Source organism: Periplaneta americana, chromosome 4, assembly GCF_040183065.1.
Source record: "Periplaneta americana isolate PAMFEO1 chromosome 4, P.americana_PAMFEO1_priV1, whole genome shotgun sequence".
NCBI classification, from domain to species: Eukaryota; Metazoa; Arthropoda; class Insecta; order Blattodea; family Blattidae; genus Periplaneta; species Periplaneta americana.
The window spans coordinates 97,407,974-97,434,750 of NC_091120.1; the positions used below are offsets into that span (position 1 = coordinate 97,407,974).

Genomic DNA, 26,777 nt, shown 5'->3' on the forward strand with positions numbered 1-26,777 from the left:
TTTTACATTGACAATATAGCAATTTAGCGGTTTCTGCACGGCTTCACAGCGGATTTTTAAGAATCGCGTTGGCAACACTGATTGTAGTATGACGTATGACCCTAATGGCGATTCTGTGATGGGCTGATGGCGCTACATGTGGTAATTGGTTGTTTAGACTTCTGAGTTGGCTATGTTTTTCAGAAAATTTGTAGTGTATAATATTGAACGTATTTAACGTAAGTTGTCAAGTATACAAACCACAACTTGTGCTGTGTTTGTTGTTGATTTTATCAACAATAAAATATTATTGTAGCCTTCCCGAAATTACAGTTCTCTCTCATTTTCTATTGAATTTTCTTTCAGATGTGGAGGCCTCGGAAACTGATTTCTGTATCTAGATTGACGGAAATCAACAAAACTGTGTCTGCGTATTACTCTAGACGAAGTGATTCCAGAAATGCAGACTCATACAAAGCAGTAAAAGCTAGGAAATCTGTTGATGGTAATGTTGTTACATGTTTGAGGAATGGGATTTCAGTTGACAGAATCTTGCGTTATCTCAACGTGATCAATTGATTATGCACTAATGTACGAACATTGCATAACACCTAGCAATTGTATTAATTTATAGTGACGTTCACTGAATCGTCTGAACATTGTGACTATCAAATTTCCATAAAAAAAAAAGAAGAGTGGAACCATACAGATATTAATGCCTAAAAGTGTTGAGAAAATATCGGTGTACCTAAATATCTAATTTTAGTCTTTATGTAGGCTTTGTTACAATCACAACGACAGAAGAAAATTGAGTTATCTGGCAGAATTTTTGTGGGCAATTTGTGTAAAACTAAGGTCACATAAGCACAGTTATTGTTAAAATTATATCACTAATATGCACTCTATCTGTATAATTATTATGATGGTGTTCATATGTATAAATTTAAAAAGTATGGATATTAATGTCCTATTTCCTGTTGTCAAAGCAATTTCCTCTCAGAATTTCTATAGGCCTATTTTATGTTTGCAGGATTTTTTTTCGCTTTACATAATTAAATTGTCCTGTTAAAAGCATTATAGGCTAAAATATTGGCAATGATAGTAGCACTACAGTGTACGTATTTATGAATGAATATTAAGCTTCACAGTATACATATTGATATAGTACTGTATTGTATTTATTTACATTTTATGGTATTTATACATCGCTTCACAGCTAGAATATGGAACACGACAAAAATCTTACTAATACCGGTACTGCAAAGTCTTAATTTTATTATATGTATAGTCACAGTCTAGTTGAAATATATACAGAAGAGTTTTACAATATACTAGTATAACACAATACTTAATATAAAACAGAATATTCATGCAGTGTTGTTGAATGTCATAAATATAAGACAGAAATATTCATGCAGCGTTGTTGAATGTCATAAATTGACATACAGAATAGAAGTCGTGAGAAATTAGGTAGTACTTATTTCATTTGGCCCTAAATAATCTTGTTCTGAGTTTGATTTTTTATATCTATGGGGATTATGTTGTCAGCAAACAGCGGGATACATGAAGAAGATGGATTGATTGATATAGGGAGGCTATTAAAAATTTTTACTGTCATATAAAGCACACCTTTTTGATAGCACGATTTTGGTAGCACACTCAACATATCTACCTACAAACTTGAGCTTTATGTTATATTCTCTTTTTTTAAGACATTCCTAATCTTCCCCCTACTTAATGTATAGTCAGCATATTAGACAATTATTTCTCTACTGATTTATAAATTATATCCGGTTTCCTGAACATTACTGAAATCTAAGAGAGTATTGTACAAATCAATTCTGAAGGCACTTACGATGGGTCTACAGATCATTATCTCCCAACTAACTTCTACTTATTAATTTTCTTGGTGTATTTATAACATCTACGTAGCATTATATAACTAATATATTAATATCTTTATTCTAGGCCTATATTTATTTCTGTTTTGATATTTAAAGTGATTGATAGGTACTGAAATTGAAAGTCATGAAATATCTTTCGATAATTATTGCACTTCAAGCTATTATTATTATTATTATTATTATTATTATTATTATTATTATTATTATTATTATTATTGCGATCATCATCAATGCTGTAATAGTAAATTTGCAGAAGGTGTATATAGGCCTACTTCATCAGTCCTAGTTGTATTCTTATGTACAATTTCTAGATGTCATGCTGCATAAGCTCCGTTATATGGCTTGTACTTAATATATGGAGCGTTTCATGATACTACATAAAAAGCCATAACAGTATCACCAGCATTGGATATAGGGGTAGAATCCAAGATGGAGTCGCTGTTTTCCCGATCGATAAGTGGGATGACTTAAGAAGCTTATATGACATCACATATATCTACACACAATATTACAAGTACGAATAATTGTTTTCATAAAATTTTGACAATTTAACTTACCTCAGTGTTATTCTGTGTTGGTGTAAGTTCTGGGTGTTAATGGTGTTTGTCCGTATGTATGCTTTTTTAATGTTTATGAAGTCGAGAAACATTTGATCAGTTTGTTTTGTACACCCATTAACCAAAAGTAAACTAATGCTAAACTTTTTGGAAGATGCTGATTTTACAGTTTTCAAACTACGTGTTTGTTGTTATTGTACACTCTGTTTTACACTGCTTACATTTAAGGTAGTACGGAAAACTTTCAGCCTATATTTCGATCCTACTTGCCATACTACTTTTACTATTTGTTATATTTTAATGTGAAAAAGTTAGTAGCAAACTAATGAATTCAGTTTCATTATACTGTATAATAATGGAGTTGTATAATTAATGCATTTGGAAGTATTTTATGTTAATTGTGTGTAAGTACCATTTTTAAGGGTTTATTCATCACCTAGCATAATGGCTATTATGGTAGTTTACTACACGAAAGGTTCTGGGATCGAATCCCGACTTATTCGAAGGTAAAATGTGTATTTCAATTTAATATGAAGTAGTTTGTAGAATAAAGTAGGAAAAGGGTGAAAGATAGACATAGAAGAAAATATGTGTGAAAGAGAGTGTAGTGAAGTGGTGTACGGTGGGAGAATGAAAAGTGGGAGTAGTGAGGGTGTCGGTGGCATGAGGCTCCGATTTAATTCATATTATTAAGTATTAGCATTGTGCATGACATCATATATTGTGTAATCGTTCTCCAATTGGTCCAGAAAAAAGCGACTAGATCTTAGATTTTACCGATATAGGTTACTATTTATCTTAACATAATCTCTTCCTGGGGGGGACAAAGGCTAATTGGGATTTCCCAGTCTCTGATTAGGTCAAAAACTCTAATATTTAACCCTTGCGGTAAATTTCGGTGTGAAGTTTCGAGAGCTTAATTAGTCAAATCCACTATTCTCACCTCCATGCTGGGGCCCCCTTGGGATCTTTTAAGATGCGAAGGAAAGAGTGATATTCAGAAAGCTATGGGAAGCTACCTATTTACCTTTTCCAAGCAAAACTGCAAACATGACATGAATAAGGATCGTATGTAGAGACTAAGAGAAAGGCAGAAAGTAGGGAAGATTGGAGAATGCTGGATTTGCAGTGAAAGACCTGCCCTTGGGTAAAAAACTATAAATGAATTAATCTCTTCACCCCCTCTCTACTTTCAAATTTTATAGTCTCATATCAAATATAGAAGTTTTGAGAGGAAATTGTTTCGACAACAGGAAATATGCTGACATGAATGTCCATCATTTTTAAATTTATGCATATTGACACCATCAGATATAGAGTGAGTGCATAGTGATCTAATTTTAACAAGAACTGTGAGTAAATTTCACACAAATTGCTCACAAAAATATACCAGGAGACTGAATTTTCTTCTGTCATTGTGATTGTGACACAGCCTACACAAAGATTGAAATATTTATTGTTATCAGACAGCTACATATCTCTGTGAAACTAGTTTAATGGCGATCTGTTACATTCCTGTTTCTCAGATACTTGCCCTGATTCTTGCAATTAAATTCAATTGAAAAATTACCAATACATAAGACTACTCTTCATACTAGTAGACATTTGCAATCATTATTAAATCTAAAACATTTTTAGTTACTCTAACTAGTTGTCATTATAACACAAGACGACAAAACTTCTGAACTTTTTATTTATAACCTCCAGCAATCCAAAGTAGCTTTGTGATAGTAATAATAATAATAATAACTACCATTATTATTATTATTATTATTATTATTATTATTATTATTATTATTGTTAATTACGGAAGCAAGTCGTACACTTAGGAATAAAAAGAGAGATTACTTGAAGGGAAAACTGAATGAGGTAGAAACAAATACTAGGAATAAAAATATTAGAGATTATATTTATATAAGGGCATAAAGGAATTTAAGAATGGATTCCAGGCAAGGATAAACGTGATCAAGGATGAGAATGGTGACTTTGCTTGCAGACTCTCACTCAGTCCTGGCAAGATGGAAAACTATTTTGAACAACTACTAAATGTACATAGGCTAAATAGAAATGATCAGACGAAATTCAAATACAAACTGCTGAGCTGTTTACACCTGAACCCACACTCTCTGAAGTCGAAATTGCGATAGAAAATCTGAAAAAGTACAAGTCTCCAGATATCGATCAAATTTCAGCAGAATTAATACAGAGGGTGGTAGGCTGGAAGCACATTATTTAGCGAAATTTATAAGCTTTCACTTGCTATTTGGGAAAAGGAAATTGTACCAGAACAATGGAAGGAATCCATAATTGTACCAGTTTTTAAGAAGGAAGACAAGACTAACTGTAGTAACTTTTGAGAAATATCACTTTTGTTGATGTCATACAAAATTTTGTCCAATATTCTTTTGAGAAGATTAACTCCATATGTGGATGAAATTATTGAGGATACTCAGTGTGGTTTTAGGTGTAATAGATCAACTATTGATCAGATTTTTTGTATTCGACAGATATTGGAGAAAAAATGAGAGTTTAAGGGTGCAATACATAAGTTATTCATAGATTTCAAAAACGCATCTGACTCTGTTAAGAGGGAAGTTTTATATATTATTCTTATAGAAGTTGGTATTCCGAAGAAACTAGTTCGATTAATTAAAATATCTCTCAGTGAAATGTACAGCAGAGTCTGTTTAGACCAGTTCCTGTTGGATACTTTTCCAATTCACTAAGAGCTAAAGCAAGGAGATGCACTATCACCTTTACTTTTTAACTTTGCTCTAGAATATGCCATTAGGAAAGTCCAGGATAACAGAGAGGGTTTGAAATTGAACAGGTTACATCAGCTTCTTGTTTATGCAGATAACATATGTTAGGAGAAAATCAACAAATGATCAGGGAAAACACGGAAATTTTACTTCAAGCAAGTAAAGAGATAATTTTGGAAGTAAATCCCGAAAAGACGAAGTATATGATTATGTCTCGTGACATGAAAATATAAAAATTGGAAATTTATCCTTTGAAAAGGTGGAAAAATTCAAATATCTTGGAGCAACAGTAACACATATAAATGATGTTCGGGAGGAAATTAAACACAGAATAAATATGGGAAATGCATGTTATTATTCGGTTGAGAAGCTTTTGTCATCTAGTCTGCTGTCAAAAAATATTAAAGTTAGAATTTATAAAACAGTTCTATTACTGGTTGTTCTGTATGGTTATGAAACTTAAGACTGTCACTTTGAGAGAGTAACAGAGATTAAGGGTGTTTGAGAATAAGGTTCTTAGGAAAATATTTGGGGCTAAGAGAGATGAAGTTAGAGGCAATGTTAGGAGAATGGAGAAAGTTACACAGTGCAGAACTGCAAGCATTTTATTCTTCACCTGACATAATTAGGAACATTAAATCCAGATGCTTGAGATGGGCAGGGCATATAGCACATATGGGCAAATCCAGAAATGCATATAGAGTGTTAGTTGGGAGACTGGAGGGAAAAAGACCTTTGGAGAGAGCAAGATGCAAATGGGAGGATAATATTAAAATGGATTTAATGGGATATGATGATAGAGACTGGATTAATCTTGCACAAGATAGAGACCAGTGGTGGACTTATATGAGGGCGACGGTGAACCTCCAGTTCCTTAAAAGTCATAAGTAAGTAAGTACATATTATTGTTAACTTGTTTATCCTCCTCCTCCTCCCTATACCTCACCCTTTAGAGACATGAAGGTGAAACATACACAGTTTTATTGCTCAGTGTATTAAATCTATATTTGTTGGTATTCATTCAAGCACTATCTATTCTATCTGCCTATAGTTTTCTGATATAGAACTATGTATGAGTAAATAATACACAAAAAAAATTATTTTAGTAAGTGATATTATAAAGAATGGTGTGTACAGTGTGTTGCTGTTAACAATGACTATACAGATATTACATAGACACATTGCCCCATAATGCAAACATGTATTATCGACGCGGTCTCATACTTAACATGCTTAACATGCTGGCATCACACAATAACGTGTGGTGTGCTTTTAAAACATAATTTTGCTGACTGATTGTTGCTCTGTAGGTTTCACTCTAAGCGTCACGTTGTCACGTCTACTTCCTCAATAAGAATAAGCACTAGTTTGTTATATTGTTAAATGGCTATTATTATTATTATTATTATTATTATTATTATTATTATTATTATTATTGTTTCATATATACGAGTACGTTGACATTCTTAGCTCTTAATAATAATTTTTAATCACATACCTTAATGTTCTTTCTCAGCACAAGACATTGCAACCTCGGTTTTAGTCCACGTGGATTAGACAAGTAGATGTCATTTTATAATGGAAGCAGCTTATTGGTTGCAACATTGAAATTGAGGCGAGTGATTGGAGCAGTGATACAAGCAATTGAAAACAGTAATACAATTAAATTTCAAAGACCTGCCGAATGTTAAGCATGAGACCGCGCCGATAATAACATAAATGATACTATTTTCTTATAATGTTAATATATGTTATTCCTATTTACAGATATTGCCAATACCTCTATAGGAACAAGTCCTAATTGGGAATTGCTAGCACCTAGGGGCTACCGATTCTACTTGCCAGGAAGTATTGGGCCAGCATGGCATGATGCTCACACCACAGCACATTTGGAAGAATTTCAATCTATCACTTCTCAACAGTATAGAGACAAGGTATCTGACCATTTCCTTAGTAAAAATATACACAGGAATAGCCCTGTTGCAATTTAAATTACTGAATATAAATTAATCTAGTTATTTGCGGATGGTCAGGTCCTATTAGCAGACTCAGAAGAAACATTGCAAGAGAATAATTGTAACAAAGTTGAATAATACAGTGACACTGTTTTGTTACGCCGCGGGGTTTTCATTTGCCATGTTGCCTGCACAGCTAATATGTTTCCCACCTGCTTCCACTAATGAATGTCCTGCCATACAGTGACAATGCTTCAGTGGCTGACCATGATAATATCTTCGAAAAATATTGAAGTGCAAGAGGTCAAATGACTTTATTGCCAAATGCCTGGCATTAGAAAACAACAACAACATTGGACAACTGGAAGTTCTTTTCAAACATGTTACAAGGAACATATCACAGCCATAACTAAACCACACACAAATCAACTTATGCAGAACACATGACAAACTTCAACCACAACTATAGTAGCATAGAAACTGACATGAAAATACTACACATTCAACCAAAAAACCAGAAATCCGATACTCTTCAACAATACGAAATTTACAGACACACAAAATCACATTCTCAACACTCAGTTGAATTTCAGAACACACCCTTTTCGATACAACACTACCAGTCATGAAGACATCCCATCCCAACATAACAGGAAGGCAGAAGATAGTGCAAGAACTCACCAGAATTCTGAAGATGATTATAATTACATTAAAACTAGTCAATCAGGAAAGTAACATCACAATTTAAATACTAACACAGTAAAGTTATTTCATTTAAATATCGGTAACTTAATAGTTAATCAGTTCTAATATTTCATCCCAGGCTGCTTAAAATAGGCCAATGGACCGCACATTGGAAATCCCTGCAATAAATGTTCAAAATTACAATCTTGATACAAAGACAAAAGTGTTACAAGAGACTTTGTCATGTGTACTCAAAGATGTCAGCAGTGCGCCTAATATCCACAGCTGTTGCAGTAATTCTGTTGATGAGAATCCTTTCAGTCTCAATAGGTGTTTCATAAACGAGGGTTTTCATGTAGCCCCATAAGAAGAATCCTACCAGTTTGATATCTGGTAATCTAGGTCGTCATGGTACAGATCCACCTTGTCCAATCCAACAGTAATCGAAGGTAATGTTCAGATGATTTAGTACCTGCTGAGCAAAATGAGGAACTCCATCATGAAGAAACCACTATCATTTCTGATTGCAAAGGGTACATCTTCCAGTAGTTCTGGTAACACATCCCTTAGAAATGGATAGTACTTTTGTGTTTGAGTTATGTTTTATGATTAGGACACTCACAGTCAGGATGAAGTTCACGATAAATCCTTCAAGCTCCCCTGCTGTTCCCCAAACAGTTCCATAGACAAAGTAAATACCAGTGTTTCAGCTGAGATGTACTGCTCCATTCTACCATATGATACAAACACAAATGACTCGCAATGCTTGGTGTGCTATGCCAAACACAATGACTTAGGAATTAGCAACAATTGTAACTGGTTTCCTAGTGCAATACAAAAACCACATAATAGTTGGGTGCAGTGCTTAATTTAGTTTGAACTTAATTCTGTAACTTCGTAAGAATGCACTTCCAACTGATACAGTATTTGCAAAACTACGAGGCGGGTTCTTAAAGTAAGTTCCAAAAGGGTGTAGTAAGTAAACGGGAAGATATTTACAAACCATTTTTGTTGCATTGTATTCCTCACACTTCAATTACTTCTCAACGTAATCTCCACCATTATTGAGGCATTTATCGTGTCGTGGCACAAGTCTTTCTATCCCCTTATTGTAGAATTTGCCCGCCTGCGATGCGAACCACTCCCGCACTGCTGTTTTCACTTCATCGTCGCCATCAAAACATTGACCACTGAGGAACTTATTGAGGTGCAGGAAGAGATGAAAGTCATTCGGAGCCAAATCCGGGCTGTAGGGGGGATGGTCAATTTGTTCCCAGCCAAATTTCGAGATGAGATTTTGGGTGTCACGAGCTGTGTGTGGCTGAGCGTTGTCATGAAGCAACACAACTCCGTCGGTCAGCATCCCACGTCTCTTGTTCTGAATTGCACGACGGAGCTTCTTCAAGGTCTGACAATAGGTTTCTCTATTAATGGTTTCACCCTGAGGCAAGAATTCGATGAGTAGGACTCCTTTTCTATCCCAAAAAACAGTGCACATGATCTTGCGTGTTGACATGGTTTGTTTGGATTTCTTTTTCCTTGGTGATGCAGTGTGCCTCCATTCCATGGACTGCTGCTTCGATTCAGGTATCATGTGAGACACCCAAGTCTCGTCACCTGTCACGATATGGTCAAGAAACTCATCACCTTGCTCACTGTAATGTGTGAGATAGCTCAATGCACTGGAAGCTCGTTTTGTTTTGTGTTCCTCGATGAGCATCTTGGGTACCCATCGTGAACACAATTTTCGATATCGTAATCGATCTGTCACAATTTTGTAGAGAATACTGCGCGACATTTGTGGAAAATTCAAGGAAAGGAAAGGAAAGAAATTGTGAACCTCCTGTCCTCATGAATTTTTTCGACAGCACGCACCAAATCGTCATTGATCAAAGATGGCCGACCGGTATGCTGCTCGTCATGCACAGAGACGCGGCCCTCGTTGAACTTCCTAACCCATCTCCATTCCATCACTAATGGCATCATCACCATACACCTCACAAAATTGATGATGAATGTCAGCTGGTTTGATGTTTCTTGCATTCAAGAAACGGATAACAGACCACATCTCACAGTCGGCGGGGTGCTCGATCATTTTAAACATTTCAACTGATCACAACTAACCACACACACGGACTGAAGCTCTGAAACTGCATGCACAGCTTGTCTGAGGACTGAAGAAGAAAACACGCATGCGCAAAATAAAGATTGCAGTGATGCGATGGATATAATTGAAAACGGAACTTACTTTAAGAACACGCGTCGTAGTTTAGTTCGAAGTCCTCTGCAACTGTATAAAGTTTGGGGAGGTAGTTCATACAGATAATTACATGTATCTGTATATTTTGAAATATGAAATGGTTTGATGTAATGCTTTTCAATATGTCTTGTTCCAGACAACAGAATATGCTGTAGAATGTGTGGCCCGAGAATGCCCAATGCTGTTGAGAAGAGGTAGGCCTATGTAAAACCATTACCATTGCTGTACATTCACATTCAATAGACTCCCATCTATCATAATTGAATAGGAAGATGTACATTCTAAAATTGGAATTGTAACTTGAATAGTTGTAAAAATGGACTTAAAATATACAGTGTTGTATGTTTAATAGCAGTTTATCTTCTCTTTGTGTTGAAGTATTTTAATCTCCAAAATAATTTAGTTTGCAAACCCTTAATATCTGGATCATTTTAAATGTTTTCAATGCTCTGTATATCACGGAAGACTTAGCTGACTTTTGCAAACACAGTGACGCTATGCTGTCTGAGATATTTAATTTCGTTCTGCTTTGAAAATTATCCATACTAGATTTCATAAACCTTGAATTTAAAATGATAATGAAGGTTTGTCTGAATTGAAAAATTGCAGTTGTGCATGCATGCTTGTGTATGTGTGCGGGTGATGTACTTTCTGCACAACATTTGCTTTTCTAATAAGCTTCAGTGCACACACAACCTATATCCCTCCCACTCTACCATTCTGTACCATATCTACAATGACATAGTTATCAAAGATTTGATATAACCAGTCAAGGAACAATTTTACACCAGGATCAGTGATTTTAAACAGTTTTTTTTTTAAATATAAAGACACTTTACATATTGCTACATATCAGTTACATGAAATAATATAAAATTACAATTTTAGTGAAGTAAATTGATAGTTTTTGAAGTAAAAAAAATCCAGAAAGATCCAAAAGAGAATAGTGAAGTAATGAAGCAAGTTTGTATCTTCAACGATTTAGGATGTCTGATTTCATTATGACTTCATTAAAGATATAGAATATCATTAACATTGTCCAAATATGTATTACATCAGCAGTTTCCAAACTTTTTCAGCCGCAGAGCCCTTTTTGAAGCAACTTTCTCGTGGAGCTCCAAGAAATGTTTAGTATTTAGTTCTGTCTATATTCTATGAAGCATACTACACATGAAACGTATATGGAAGTGTGAATAATAAGGTACATATATTAATAAAGGAAACAATAGTAAAAAAAGAACTAGAGACAATATTATTTAAATTTACAAAATGATATAACTAGTTAAGATATTCAAAAAAATTTTAGTCTTACATGTACACCCGAAGTTCCTGTTTCTTGTGGCAGAGTTTGTCAATGTTTGGTGTCACGGAAGTTAGTTGAAGATGCATATCGTCTTTTGCGTCCAATTGAGCTCGATATTTTGTTTTTATAGCTGTGTACCTCGAAAGGCTGTTTCACAGAGGTATGTAATACCAAAAGCAGTAAGAGCAATTTAGCTTTTGAACTTAATATTGAAAGATCCTCCTCTAACTAAGCCCAAAATTCGGGAAGTGGTTTGCTTTTAAATGATGCCTGACAGTGGCCATCAGAAACCATATCTATAAGGACCTCATATTCTGCCACAGTAAGAGCTGCTGGTTTTGACTTACTGAAAATGAAGCTACAATTCACTCATATTTCTTTCGAATCAATTACTCAATGTCCCTTGGAAAGTATGAATTCAATGTTATGTTATTTTCTTCTATAAAGTTTGAAATCAATGAGAAACATGTCAGATTCTTATTCTCGACGCTTTATATGTAGAACACTATCTTTTTTCTTGAGCGTGGCAATTATGTCATAGCAACGAATATAGTCTTCCATTTCCCTTGTATACATGTTGAATTCATTCATTTTTGAAAAAGTGTCTGCCATGTAACATAATTTGCATAACCATTCCTGATCATTAAAATAATCTGCTAGCAAACTGTTTTGGTCATTCAAAAGTGAAGAAACTTCTGTTCGAATTTCAAGAAAATGGGACAATGCTTTACCACGTGACAATGACTTGTGTATACTTGCCATATTTCACACAGGATTTTGAGTAGCCTACTGTGCTCCAACCACGAGAAAGTCTCTGCCGGATGAAACGGAGCGGGGTAATGCTGTGAATGAATGTTGATGTCATAAGGTCACACACGTGGGTACTCTTATCTCTATTGGCTAGCTCTCACAGCACAAACCATAACATTGATACAGACATATTGATACAACCCTAGTTACAAAATTAGATCACAGTTAATCTCCTGGTCTTTTAATCTCTTCATACAGGAAATAACATATGCAGGAGAGCGCATGGTTTTTAAACTGACGTTACAACGGTAATATTATTTATCTACTTCGTTCCAATAGATGACGCAATAGTAAGCACATTCCTTTCACGGTTGATCTCCTTTCATGGTTGATCTCCTGGTTGGAGAACAGTACACTGCAAGTGTCGTGCCTTAACAAAGTTTATGAATTTGACGATGTTGTCTAGTACCTGCTTTAATAACCCTGACATTTTTTTTCGTTGCGAGGATGTGTCGGTGTAGTACACAATGACTACTTGTGCAGTTTTTTTTAAGCTTTCTTGATCCTTGTAACAGCAACGGGACCTACCATGACTGTTGCGCCATCTGTGCAAACATCAATGAAATTATCCCACAGTATCGAGTTTTCAATGAAGAAGACATCTATCATGGAAAAAAAATCATTACTGCTTGTAGAAGGTGGCAGTGGCTTGCAAGACAAAATATTTTCATGAAAAGAACCTGAAAATTCGTACTGCATAAACATTATTAACACAGCTAATCCAGCAAAGTCCGTTGATTCGTCAAGTTATAGCAAAAATTTCCTTTGACTGATATGAGAAATTACGGTATTTTTAACATCGTTTGATAGATCCTAGATTCGATTATGCACAGTGTTATTTGATAAGGGCACACCAGAGATTAAGTTTGCAGTTTTTCCATCCACCATGCACTTCATTACCTCCACTAATAGTGGTTTTATTAGTTTCAGCAAGGATGTGAGGTTTACCAGCAAGAGCCAGATCATGAATAACCAAGTATGACACTTTCAGTGCTTTCTCGTTATTTGTCTTTACATGAAATAAAAATTTTGTCTGAACTGCAAGGAGTTCATTACTTTTTACATCTTCATAACTGACGGAGTCCCTGAGAATCACTCGCGGGCTCCAAGGGCTCCGCAGAGCACACTTTGGGAACTGCTGTATTAGATCAAGTGGTCTCACATCAGTCCGTCTATTTGCTGGGCGACCAATAGAATATAATTACGAAGTTTTACAAAGTAATTGCTGTACTTATCATCATGTATGGGAAGGGTTATTAGAATTCAACAAAACAGAATAAAAAAAAAATTGTGAGTGCATATGTGAAGGTGGGGTTAGGTCTACAAAATCTTGAGAGATTTACAACTTGCCCTCTAAGTGTTCCGTATCCATATCTTCTTTTTTTATGCATAACCAGAAATTTTTTAATAATAAGAATATTGTATTTATTCTGGTGGAGTTAAGGCCATTAGGCCTTCTCTTCCACACCACTAGAAATTGGAGAAATTAATAAACCAATTTTATGAAGATGCTACCTTAGGCAATCATGACCAGTAACCAATCTGAACATAGCAACAGACATTTTCTAGATTTATCAAATATTAATTTCAAAGCTTTCACCAAGCCTACCAGCTGACTACTGTCACATCCAAATAGTACTCTTGATCCACATGCCTCTGCAGAGATTATCATCCAATAATTATGGAGGTAATGTGTGATTAGCATAGTAGTTCTCCCAACCATAATAGCTGGCTTCCAGACCTAGATTTTGCTGCCTACTGTAGCTTCCCATATTCTTTATGATGCTGAGTGGACACTGGTCCCATATACTGAATGGCCGAAATTTCATGACAAAATTCGTCTCCCATGAAGACTCGAACCAGCACATATTCCATAACATTAATCCAAGGCATGACACCTTAGACCATGATGTAACAGCACAGGACTGATCTTATAGTATTTCACCAAAATATTTCAGGAAAAGCTTTACATAAGAATAATTAAAACAAATGCACCTTCGAAGGTGTTTTCTGGCCAGTCCCTGAGTGACTACTACACCCAGCCTAATATGTTGTTGTTTGTTGTTTTTTAATGCCAGGCATTTGACAATAAAGTCATTTGACCCCTTGCACTCCAATATTTTTCAAAGATATTATCACGACCAGCCAATGAAGCACAGATTTACCCAGCCTATTATTTAGATAGTGCTATACCCATGGGTCCGAAAATATTTTGCGCCCCCCACCCCCCATCAACAAACTTACGCAAATCTTAGATATTTAGAAGTCATGGTATAAAAAAGTGGCATATAACAACAAAACATACATGCTATCAAAAGCAGGCATCTGCAAAGTAGGAAAAATATCGAAAATTTATTTTCGGCTCCCCCCCCCCCCCCCCCAAATTTTGCTTCCTTGGGCCACACTATAGATACAGATCTCGTATTATATCTCTGGCTCTGTTCAACATCACAGTTTGCAGTGCTTGTGATGTTTTGACATTCACGACCAAGATAAGCCATTTCAAATTTACTATCACTTTATGTACAGTAAGTTATAAGAAAAATTCACGTTTACAAATTGTAATGTGCTGAATATATTAACACATGGATTCAACTGGATGACAAACAGAAAGCCAAACAACTAGGTGTGATCATAGGTCTAGTATATGAAAATGAAATACTTAGATTGTTGAAGAAAAAAATGAAAAAACACAAGACCAGCAGAAAGTGAAGATTGTTCCCTCCTTCTCAAGGATATTATTGTATGTCCTTTATGTATTTGTTTTATGTTGTGTCAAGGAATGACCTTGTGTATTGCTTACCACATGACCAAGGAATCACGCTTTTAAATGTGTACATTTATTATTGCATAATATTCAGTTACTAAGTTACTAGTTGGTGTAATTCACAAATGAAGAGATGTGGTGGTAACAGTTTCAGTTGGTTGGTAATGTACTTTTTAAGAGACCAAACTGAAATGACTCTTAACATTATACAGAGCGTTCATTTCAAAACTTCCCAGTCTAAATAACTATATAATTTAAATATGATTTAATTAAACATATACACTTCAACATTTAGATGTTGAGGGGGAAGTTTAAAACCAGTCTTAATTGCTTATTAGCTTTCACCCCCTTACCACTCCTGCTTTGACATTTCAAATGGCATTCCTATCTTATGATACTTAAATTTGAAAGCATATTTCAATTGTTTATACACATTCGTTTTCGCATCTTTTGTTTTATATTGTCGCCTGGCAACCTGGATTATTGTTATTGTTGATTAGAGCTGAAGAGAATAAAGCTACAAAGACTATTGAGCATTTCATGTAATAGTTGTGTTTGTGTATTAAATTATTTGAAAATGATGTATACCCTTCAAGAGAAAACAGAAATCATTCTTATTGATTAAAGTTAGGAAATTACACAAAATAAACTGTATTTTCATCCTACAATCAACTGACAATAACAACAATACAGGTTGTCAGGCGATGATAGAAAACAAAAGATGCGAAAACAAATTAATGACATGTATAAACAATTGAATTGTTGTTGTTGTCTAGTGCCTTGCATTTGGCAATGAAGCCATTAGCAGACAATTGAATTGTATACTTTCAAAATCAAGTATCACAAGATAGAGGTGCCATTTGAAATTTCAAAGTAGGAGTGGCTGAGGGTGAAGGGGTGAAACTTAATAATCAGTTAAGACTGGTTTTAAACTTCCCCCTCAATATCTAAATTGAGGTACTCTTTGTTTAATTAAATTCAATTTAAATTTTATAGTTATTTAGACTGGGAAGTTTTGAAATGAATGCTCTGTATGGTTGTGTCTACATAACGAAAAGGAAGGTGTGACATGACATAATGAGACTTGTTCACAAACAGTTACATGGAACCCCTGTATTTAGGCTAATCAATTTAATGAATAGAATACTGGAACATAAATATATAACTTAGGAAGAAACAAAAATGTTTTTGGATATTCTACAATAATATATGTTTACTTTATTGCATATTTGTTTATTTTCAGGTGTGATTGAACTTTTTCCAGGAACTGACTTAGGGGGATCGAATCTTACACTAGTTACTTTATCACAGAAAACCAAATCCGATCTATCCCATACAGGAAGAGAGGTGGAAAATGAAAGGGAGAAAGTTACAAAATTTGTAAGAATTTGTATTAACTATCTTCACTATTTTCCTTTATTATGCATGCAATATTCTTGGTGATAGCCATCATCATCATCATCATCATCATGTAGCTTTCCTAGACTTAAGCTACTTTTCTGGCCTTACTTTCCAAAAGTATCTTTTTAAGTCTTCCCTGTTGTCTTCACTCTTTTGGTACCATACATATTTTTTTTTATAATTGTGGATAGTCTGTTTTTCATCATTTTGTCTATATGTTTTACAATGCTCAATTTTTTCCAATTCGTTCACAATCTCTGTATTAGTTTTGTAATCTACGGAAGCATAAAGTGCAGTTCTTTCTTCATGTATTCTTTTCATTAGTGCAGACTATTATAATGGCTAATACACTATTCTTCCATCTGATGCAGCTATCACTACTTTTTGCATACCCTATTCTATATAATTATTATGTGCTGAATATTATTAAAAATATTAGGTATATATGAATACTCTTATGCTCTTTTTTGGAAACAGTCTTTTGAGGAAATCTCATTTAAAATATAAGATTTCCATGAACAGTTTTTCTTCAATACCAAAATGTGGTGCAAACATATCTAGTTTATAAGGTTATTAAATTGCACTACATGCATTATTGAAATTATTGGAACAAGACTATAAAATGTACATAATTAAACTTTTTACAGTAAGAAAGTATATGTAATGGAAACTTTAAGTGGTGGTTGGTTATGAATTTACAGTTAATTGGTCATGTATTTGGTGTCTATGTTAATTCTTTTCAAAGTTTTCATGTTCACATCAAGGATTGGTTGAAAATAAGAGGAATTCAGGGCAATTACAAATGATTCATCAGGTTTTAAGTAGCTGCATAAAAAAATATATAACACTTAGAATAATGTATGATACATCAAAATAAACAGAAAATGTCCAAGTTTCGGACACACCTTCACAAGTGTTCAATGTGGCTTCCTCTCATTACGTGACACACACTGATGCGATATTGAAGTTTGTCCCATATGCGCAGTAGTATATCCCTAGTAATGGTCATAAATGCATCTGTAATGCGATCTTTGAGTTCAATCAAAGTTGTTGGTAGTGGTGGTACGTACACTATGTCTTTTACACATCCCCAGAGAAAAAAAATCAGACTGTTAGGTCAGGGGATCTAGGAGGTCACTGTAACAATGCTAAGTCATCTTCAGCGCATCACCCAATCCAATGGCAAGGGAGTTCTGTGTACAGATAGCGACACACTTCAGTGTGCCAATGGAGTGGCACCCCATCAAGTTGGAATATGAAGTTATTGGAATCCTCAGTCACTTGAGGAAACAACCTTTGCTGCAGCATTTTTGAGGAATGACATACCAGTCACAGCTATCTCCATGAAAAAACAAAAAGGAGCCGTACACCTTTGATTTAGACATTGCAGCAAACACATTCACTTTTGGAGAATCTCGTTCATGTTGTACTGTCAAACGTGGTTTTCCAGTACCCCAGATGCATACATTATGGCGATTAACTTTGCCACTGAAGTGAAATGTTGTTGTTGTTTTCTAATGCCAGGCGTTTGACAATAAAGTCATTTGACCTTGTGCACTCCAATATTTTTCAAAGATATTATCATGGTCAGTCAATGAAGCACAGATTTTGAGGTGTTCCGAATCCATTGCTTGGTTTGAGTTGTACAATGGACAGTTAGGGGACTGATATATTCCAATTCTATGCAGGTGTTTGGCCAAACGTTATGGCCTGTTGCCAATCTAAATGCAGCTACAGACGATTTTCGTAGTAAATCGGGAATTAACTGTGGATTATGATGCAGAGAGTTCCATTCTTTCCCTTGAGATTGTGTTATAAAATTTTGTTTGTTGAAGTCTAAGTACATAGATTTAATAAATCTTTTCACAGAGTAATACGTAGATTTAGTAACAGGTCTGTAAGTAGCAGTGCTGCCCTTCTTTGCTAAAGCATCCGCATTCTCGTTTCCCAGGATTCCACAATGGGATGGTATCCATTGGAATACAATTCTTTTATTGAGTGATATTAATTGAGAGAGCATTTTAGTTATTTCTGCTGTTTGAGATGAAGATGTGTGTTTACAGACTATTGATAGAATAGCTGCTTTGGAGTCTGACAATATAACTGCATTCTTAAATTTATTGATGTTGCATAGAAGATTCCTGAGACTTTCACTTATTGCAATGATTTCTTCATATCCAAGAGATCTATAAAGTGAGAAGAAACAGCATGTAACACTCTGAAGTGAAATGTGACCTCGTCACTAAACACTAGAAGGTCTTCAAAATCGCCATTCTCTTCCATAGCAGACTGCATGGAATTACAAAATTCATATCGTTTGACAAGGTCTTCCGGTTTTAGCTTTTGCAGTAACTGTATGCAGTATGGTTTCATTCGCAACCGGGTTCGTAAAATTTTCCATACAGTCAGTTGCAGAATATCAAGTTCCCGACTGGCACGGTATGTTGATTTCTGAGGATTGTGAATGAAACTCACCCTCACTCGCCCCACAGTTTCATTAGAAATGCATGAGCATCCACTTCTTTTACCTTTATTCATGGTACTAGTTGCCTTAAATTGACGATGCCATCGCAGAATGCTTTGGTGACTTGATGAAGTTTCAGGGTATTCTTACTGGCTTTTAAGGAACCCGGAGGTTCATTGCCGTCCTCACATAAGCCCGCCATTGGTCCCTATCCTGAGCAATATTAATCCATTCTCTATCATCATATCCCACCTCCCTCAAATCCATTTTAATATTATCTTCCCATCTACGTCTCGGCCTCTCTAAAGGTCTTTTTCCCTCCGGCCTCCCAGTTAACACACTATATGCATTTCTGGATTCGCCCATAGGTGCTACATGCCCTGCCCATCTCCAAGTACCAAATCTCAAAACCTTATTCCTTTGCTGTGGTCGTGCCAGAGAATCAGTCCCATTCCGAGGCTTATTTGAAGGATTCGTAACAAGCTGTTTTTTTACGGTGAAGGGTTGTTAGCCCTTTGCCCAACCCCTAAGCTGGAGGACCACCCCTCATTGGCTGTCCGCAACTACTTATTCAATATATTCACAGCTACCCTCCATATCTGGAGGCCGTCTCCTCGATCCGCAACCTGAGGATGCGCCATGCCGTGGTGATAGGGACCCACAGTAACAAAGGAAAATGACTTATCATATTTCAAAACTGCGAACTTTCTGCTACATAGACAATAGAGACCATTTTGAAAACTGCTTGTACTGCCATCTGTCTGCATGCTTCAGAGTTACAACAATGGAAAAGTAAACTTTCATAGTTTTTCTTTCGATTCATGATTAGCACAAACATAATACTATTGCATATAGTTTTCGCAAATATTATACTTAAAACTTGATGAATCATTTGTAATTGCTCTGTATTAAATGAAAAATGATATTGTATTATTGGGACATAAATTATATACTGTACAGCAGGATTATTTAGTAACTTAAATGTTTTGTCCATCATGGTCAAATAACAATCAATATAAATTTCCAAATTGTTCTATTTCTTCAGCCCTGCAGTATATATTGACTAGGTATACACCCCAACTCTGACTACTAGCAACAGGCATCTATAATGAACCCCGATCAAAATACCCCTCATTTCTCATGAAAAACAAAAACTGAATAGACTACAGTGGACTTTATGTTGTCAGCAAACAGCTGGATACATTAAGAAGATTGATTGATTATTTCTTCACACATTTATTTCTTCAATATGTTACTAATTTTAGTTCAATAAAAAATATCACAACCAAGTTCATGTGTTATCTGTAGATGCAAATGTGAAAGCTCGATATGGAAAGAAATCTTGTTCATTCTGGTAGTCATTCTAGTACTGGACCAGTTTTCCGATACAGTGGACAAAGTGACTCTCTAGCTATTCACTGAAGTACTTGTGCGCAATTTTTATAAGCTCCTCGTAGCCTGTAGTGAATCTGCGTCCTTTTAAGAACTTCCTGAAATATTCAAAGACATGAAAGGTATTATGTTTTTAAAATGTATAACAGAAAATGTAAAACTTCCCATGCTTTTACTGCAGATCTGAACATTCCTCACAATATGTAACTCTAGCTATTATACAATAAGATAATGGTTTCTGCTATGAATTTGCTCAGGTTGTCTGTCTTCGACACTGGAAAACTGAATTACAATCCATTCATTGCTTGGGACGAACTTTTCACCATAAATACCATTTTGAATCCAGTTTCATAAGCAGTATTTCACAATGGGTACTTGGGTTTGTTACAAGAATGATTTTTAAAACAAATATACTTAAAATGATTATATATTTCTTATGTGGGCGGCCGGGTAGCTCAGTTGATAGAGCAGCTGGCTACGGCTGGAAGGTCCAGGGTTCGATCCCGGGTGGTGACAGGATTTTTTCTCATTGCCAAACTTTCAGAACGGCCCCGAGGTTCACTCAGCCTCCTATAAAATTGAGCACCGGGTATTTCCCGGGGATAAAAGGCAGTCAGAGTGTGGTGCCGAGGTCATGGAAAGCATGGGGCTCTACCTCCATGCCCCCCCAAATGCCTTCATGGCATGTTATGGGGATACCTTTTTTTTTTTTTTTTTTATGTACAGCATCAGAAAAAATAATGGGCCGAGTATTGATGGCAGTTCTCCTGTATGTAGGCAACAGACTTCGTAAGATAATCCGCAAGTAACATATACACAGGCACTCTTGTTTACAGCACATGCACAATGCGTTGTATCTGAAACTTAGTAAAAATTAGGCAGTCCATTTCTTTTTTCTGAAACTGTAAAACATTCCTGAATAAATTGATTCAGATATATTTGTTTACGAACAAAATCCATTAAATAGGAGAAATCATTATAGGCAGACGGCATGCTGAAGACTGCCAGTAATTTTTAGATACCAGGAATTTTAAAAAACGTGCATTTTCGAGAAAAAAACGAAATAGATTTTTTTTCTGTATTAGTATACTTTTCTTTGTACTTTTATAAATGAGTAAATTTTGTTGAAGTGTTATAAAAGACGTAAAGCCGGTCAAGACGCAACAGCTTACTTGACGTTTGCACATGCAAAACATTGCAAGTAAGAAGAAGCATGTGGACAGTAAAACTGAGCGATTTTTAGAACTAAACGAAGACTGAACACTGAGTTGGAGACATTCAGTTCTAAAAATCGCTCAGTTTTGTGGTCTACATGCTCCTTCTTGCTTGCAATTTTTTGCAGGTACAAGTGAAACTCAAGTAAGCTGTTGTGTCTGGACCAGGCTTAAAATCTGTGATTTCAGCAAAATAACATATTACCACTACTGGTAAAAATTATGTAATTCATTTAAATTTTGAATAAATAATGGGAGTTAAACTGAAACGTGCTATAATCAGAACTCTCTTTTCTCCAGTTTGTTATAGCAGCACAGGAAATATGTATGAAGTTAAGACTGGCAGGTTATTGGGCAGACTTCATCAATCCATTCTCTGGTCGTCCCTATCTCAGTCCGTATCATTCAGTAGCTTTGTGTGAATCAAATGATAAGCCACAGTATTTGGAGTTCCAAATAAAGGATCATGGTGACTGCAGAATTATAAGCAATGATCCTGGCAAATCTCGCAATTTTGTGGGTAAGTATGAAAAGAAATTGAAAATAGCTGTAATGTGTAGTTACTGAAGTTTTCATGCTGTGGTATTACTCTGTGGAAATACCGGAAGGGCTGTGGAATCTTTAAAGCTTAATGAAAAGAACATTAAAAGAAAACAAACAAACAAAAAATAAATCTCAGAGCCAATTTATGTTAACAATGTTGCGTTCTTCCTGTCTGACAGACTGTAATCTGATAGTAATGTGGCCATGTTTTTAGAGTACCAAGAACTAGGATCATAATGTAATGCTTGTTTTATTTATTTGTAACTTCTGAATGAATTGTCTTGATATCAGTTTTTCTGAAAGAGTGAAGATTTTTTTCCTTCTTCAGTAGTCTACATACTGCACATGTTCTAAACATGATTGTCTTTTCCTGTATCAAAGTTAACTTTGTTAGTCTCATTGTATACTGTAGGTATATGTTTTCTTTAATGATATGAAATTGTTAAGTCAAAATATGTTACATAAGTCTTATTAATTGTATTTTATGGTACCATATGTGAAATGTGTTTGCACTTTATATAAATTCAGATTTATCCATTAATGAAAGATAAACCACTTTTGTATGTTTGTTTAGAAGATCTTCCCAGGACTGAATTCTGTTAACAAGTGTGTTTATTTGAAAAATCAGTAATAAAATTTATAGTCTTTGAATAAGAAAGAAATGAAAGCAGTTCAAATAGATCCTCAAAACACCATCCATCCAACTTAGTAGTGAAACCTGATGTCAACAAATGCACATGTTGTGATGTCTCATGATTGGCTGTCTACCACAGGACAGGTCTTGGCACATAGCTTGTAGGACATATCTTGGTGTAAAGAACACAGTCTGTTATCATATTCCATATTTTACCGCTTACTTTTTGTTTTCAAATAATGTTACAATGTAGTAATATCTACTTTAAATAAACCATTATATTTTAATACAGAGTTTCCGAGAATGAATGGTGGGGTTTTACGAGTTCACTGTGAAGCATGTATTATGTGTAATGGATTGAAGGTGCTTGTAACTAGTTCAGTAACTCAGTTTCCAAATAATGTTAGTAAATTTCAATATGATTACTATTACCAGAATGACAGACATCTAAGCAAAATTCAATTTCAGCCCACACTCTGACAAGAACATCTGGCATAATGCTTGTGATTACTTGTCTGATTCTTCATTTTAGGTGATTAAGATTCTCAATTCTTTCACTGTAGACCTCATTCTTGACATAGCCCCAAAGGTAGAAGTCCAATGCAGTAAGATCCGGACATCTAGTAGGCCATAGCATGGGTCCATTTCTTCCAATCCATCAGTCTGAAAATCGATGATTTAACTCTTCTCGGACATGGTTTGCAAAATGGGACTGTGCTCCATCTTGTTGAAAGATGATTTTTAACTCCATTTCCATTTGCTCAATTTGAGGGGGGGGGGGGGAAACAAAACAAAAAAGAATAGACACAAATCTTGTTGTGCATTAAGCTGCACCAAGTGTTGACCTTAGGAAAATCTCGAGTGTGTTCATGTAACACTAGTGGATTTTCCAAGCTCCAAATTACACAACTGTGCCAATTAACACAACCATTTACATGGAACGTGGCCTCATCGGAGAAGAGGATATTCTCTAGAAATTCTGGTTCATCACCAATTCTTTGTAGCATGGTAGCAGCAAATTGAGTCCAAAGCAACTTCTCCTGTGGATTTATTGCATGCAAGAGTTGAATTTTATAGGGATGCAATTTCAATCTCTTCTGCGCATGACATCATACACTGTTGACTTAGAAATACCTAACTGTAGACTATGGTATGGAATGGACTTCTGAGGACTGAACACAAAACTGTCGGATTCTGTCGACATTTTCTTCTGATGTTTTGGATCTTCCTATTGCTTTTCATTTTTCACACTACCGGTCTCCTTAAACTGTTTGTGCCATCGCCTCATATTGTTCTCATGTGGAGGATCTTTGTCTGAATTGCCGTCTTACCACAATCACGGATTTGTGTTCCGCCAACCATAAGAAACATGCAGCTTTTTCTTGTACGGTAAACATTTCAAATAACACACAGAAACAGTTTGAAGAAAACCATGAGCACTTCTATACAGATTGTTTGTATGCAGACTGTGATTTCTGTAATAACACACAACGCAAATTTACCAATGTTAAATTACGCAACAATGACTTATTATGACCATTCTGGTAAGATACGCAACATGAAAGCAACGCAACATGAAAGCAAACTGTTTGAGTTAGCGAACTAATTACAAAACCTTCAATCCATTACACATAATAAATGCTTCACAGTGAACTCGTAAAACCTCACCATTCGTTCTCGGAAACCCTATATTTTTACCATAAGATTATAGCATTCATAAGCCATCACTAATTAACAGATACATTCAATGGCCATCTCTAGAGTGACGTCATTCAGAAGGAAAGGTATCACAGCCTGTCTCACAGTTGTACCATTATGGCAGAATGTGAAGCAGGTCGAAGTGTTGTTGTCAAACATAAAAGAGCTCTAAAGAGTGGAGAGAAAGCTATTGTTTTGAATTTTTTAAATAAGTTCCTTAAATATTAGTGAGACAGCTACTGTCTTGTTCTTACTCTACAGCAGGACTACAAATAACGGTGAATACTCTTTAAGGAATGCAATAGAGAAATCTGCTTTCCACACCATTAGTTCACTTGTTTTGTGTTCCTTGCAACCATCGGGCGTACATTGGTCCTGTCAAGTGAATGTTATTCTTTGTTTACGTATTATGTCTTACATACCTTTAACCATCTACCTCAAGATTTGTGGAACCATTATGGCTGAACTAGAGATAACTTATTCTGCGTGTATTCTCTTCTGTCATACTGTAGATGTTAAATAGTTGTTAGTGCACTACTAAAAATAATAAGGATGGGTTATCCGGAAAAAAAAAAATGTTATATGAAATAGCTCCATTGGTTCAGATAAATGGAGTTCTAATGTAATATATTTTAAATAAGAGGAGTATTTTTCTAACACTTTAAGATACCAAGAAAAAACATATGCTTAGGGAAGTGCTATGTAGATAGAGAGATGCTATGAACCAATCACGCTTCTTGAGCACAGAGTGATATAAACTGCATTGTTTACGTAAGGTTTCTTTCTTGAGTTGAATGGAATATAGACATGCATATAAATCACTGAAAGAAGCGAGGGAAGTGGGGAAAAAACCAGAGGCAATATGCTACCCAAGATTTTCCCTCGGCATACGATTTCCCTTACAATACACATACATGATGTAGGTGTACAATAAACTGTTTCGTGCAGCCAGTAACACGAATCGTTGACACTTGTGCAACACATTAAATTTCTTAATAACATAATTTCAAGTTATCTCAGTTATTTACTAGATTATTTTACAGTGTCCATTGAGACTTAACATTTAAAATAATGGTAAAGCTTCAAAGTGCCTACTTAATTATTAATAAAAAGTGCAACAACAACAAAAATGACAAGTCACTAAATTGGCAACATTGACCACCACAAGCTACAGACCGCAGTCTTTTATACTTGAAATACTATCTTTGTAAGCATTCCAGAGGTTGGCTTATGAAATAAACGTGTCTAAATACATGTTGAATACAGCTGTTTCAGAAGGCTGTAGTTTAGATTTACAAAGCAAACGGATAATACTCTTTGCTGTGAAGAAATGTATAAACAAATTTTTACGGATCATATTTTTTCAGTAATGTTATGTCATTTTTCACTAACGGTATGTTTTCTGGCCATAGAAACCAGTGGCGGTATTCCATACCGGTGCATACCATCTCACTTCCCTCACTGACTGAAAGTACTAGAAATGCTACTCATAAGATGCATAGTCTCTGTACATGTTTTGATCATAGTGCAAGTAAGCTTACTTCAGATGCCCCACATTTGTTTTGCTGTTTGAGTTATAATTGAGAAGTTGTAACGTAGTAATTTTGAAATATACGATTGTTGTCATTTCTATTGAGTTTCATAACAGTTATCTAGATGCACTTACTACAAGGCTATTGTTTTTGCTTACAGGAACTCTCTTTACCACTGCCCCAGCCAGTACAACTCTATTACGGGATATTTTAGATCAGTAAGACTAGATTTTTTGAAGTGAACTTTGACTGGAGAGCAATGTATTTAAGTTTGAGATTTATGTTGTAATATTGAGTACAGTTACGTTAAATATACTTTTATTTTGTGACGATTTTAATTGTATAGTCAGTGGAAATTATAATAAATAAAAAGTCTACAATCTTGTTTATTTAGCTAGTTATACTCTTCAATTGCATTTTCAATTGTCTTAAATTGAACCCAGTACTACAGCCAAATAGACTGTGCTAATAGTTTTTGGAACCAGTGTATGTGCAGAAACCTGAGAGAGAGAGATTTAAAGAAAAATAAATTGTCCCGTCTTAATTAAGGATGACCTTGAGGATCTAGAAATTAATAGCAAATATAATGAATTAGAGATGAATATTGTTATAAAAATAAATTGTAATAATTAAGCACCGCTGATATCAATTATAAAATAAAATCTTAAAAGATAACCTTAAAATTAAACTTATAAATAAAAGATTTTAGTTAAAATTAGCATATTGATGGCCTAGATCTAATACCACGTACAGGTATATGATTTTTCAAAATTTTCAGGGGAGAGACAAAACTATTTATTATCTATACATTCTGCTTATTTGAACCACTGAGACTCACAATAATCAATAATAAAACAGACGCTTATTCTTGACTCTACTATCCATTTTGAAAGCAACCTAAATCAGGGCACCAAGGAT

At 35.1% G+C, this 26,777-nt stretch overlaps 1 protein-coding gene across 3 annotated transcripts; it reads left to right on the top strand.

Annotated features, from left to right (window-relative positions):
- LOC138698071 (cobalamin trafficking protein CblD-like) lies at window positions 1-26,248 on the top strand. 3 transcript variants are annotated; one of them, XR_011331682.1, is made up of 8 exons: window positions 1-141; window positions 346-484; window positions 6,970-7,136; window positions 10,238-10,295; window positions 16,225-16,361; window positions 21,753-21,972; window positions 25,740-25,858; window positions 26,020-26,248. XR_011331682.1 is itself a non-coding variant. In XM_069823772.1 (7 exons), the coding sequence occupies exons 1-7, from the start codon at window positions 127-129 to the stop codon at window positions 26,079-26,081; spliced, it is 798 nt and encodes a 265-aa protein (XP_069679873.1). In that variant the 5' UTR covers window positions 1-126; the 3' UTR covers window positions 26,082-26,248. The 3 variants fall into 3 exon arrangements, 2 of the variants coding, with proteins under 2 accessions (XP_069679873.1, XP_069679874.1); XM_069823772.1 differs by lacking the exon at window positions 25,740-25,858; XM_069823773.1 differs by lacking the exon at window positions 25,740-25,858 and having other exon boundaries at window positions 83-218.
- Window positions 26,249-26,777: the final 529 nt, after the last annotated feature.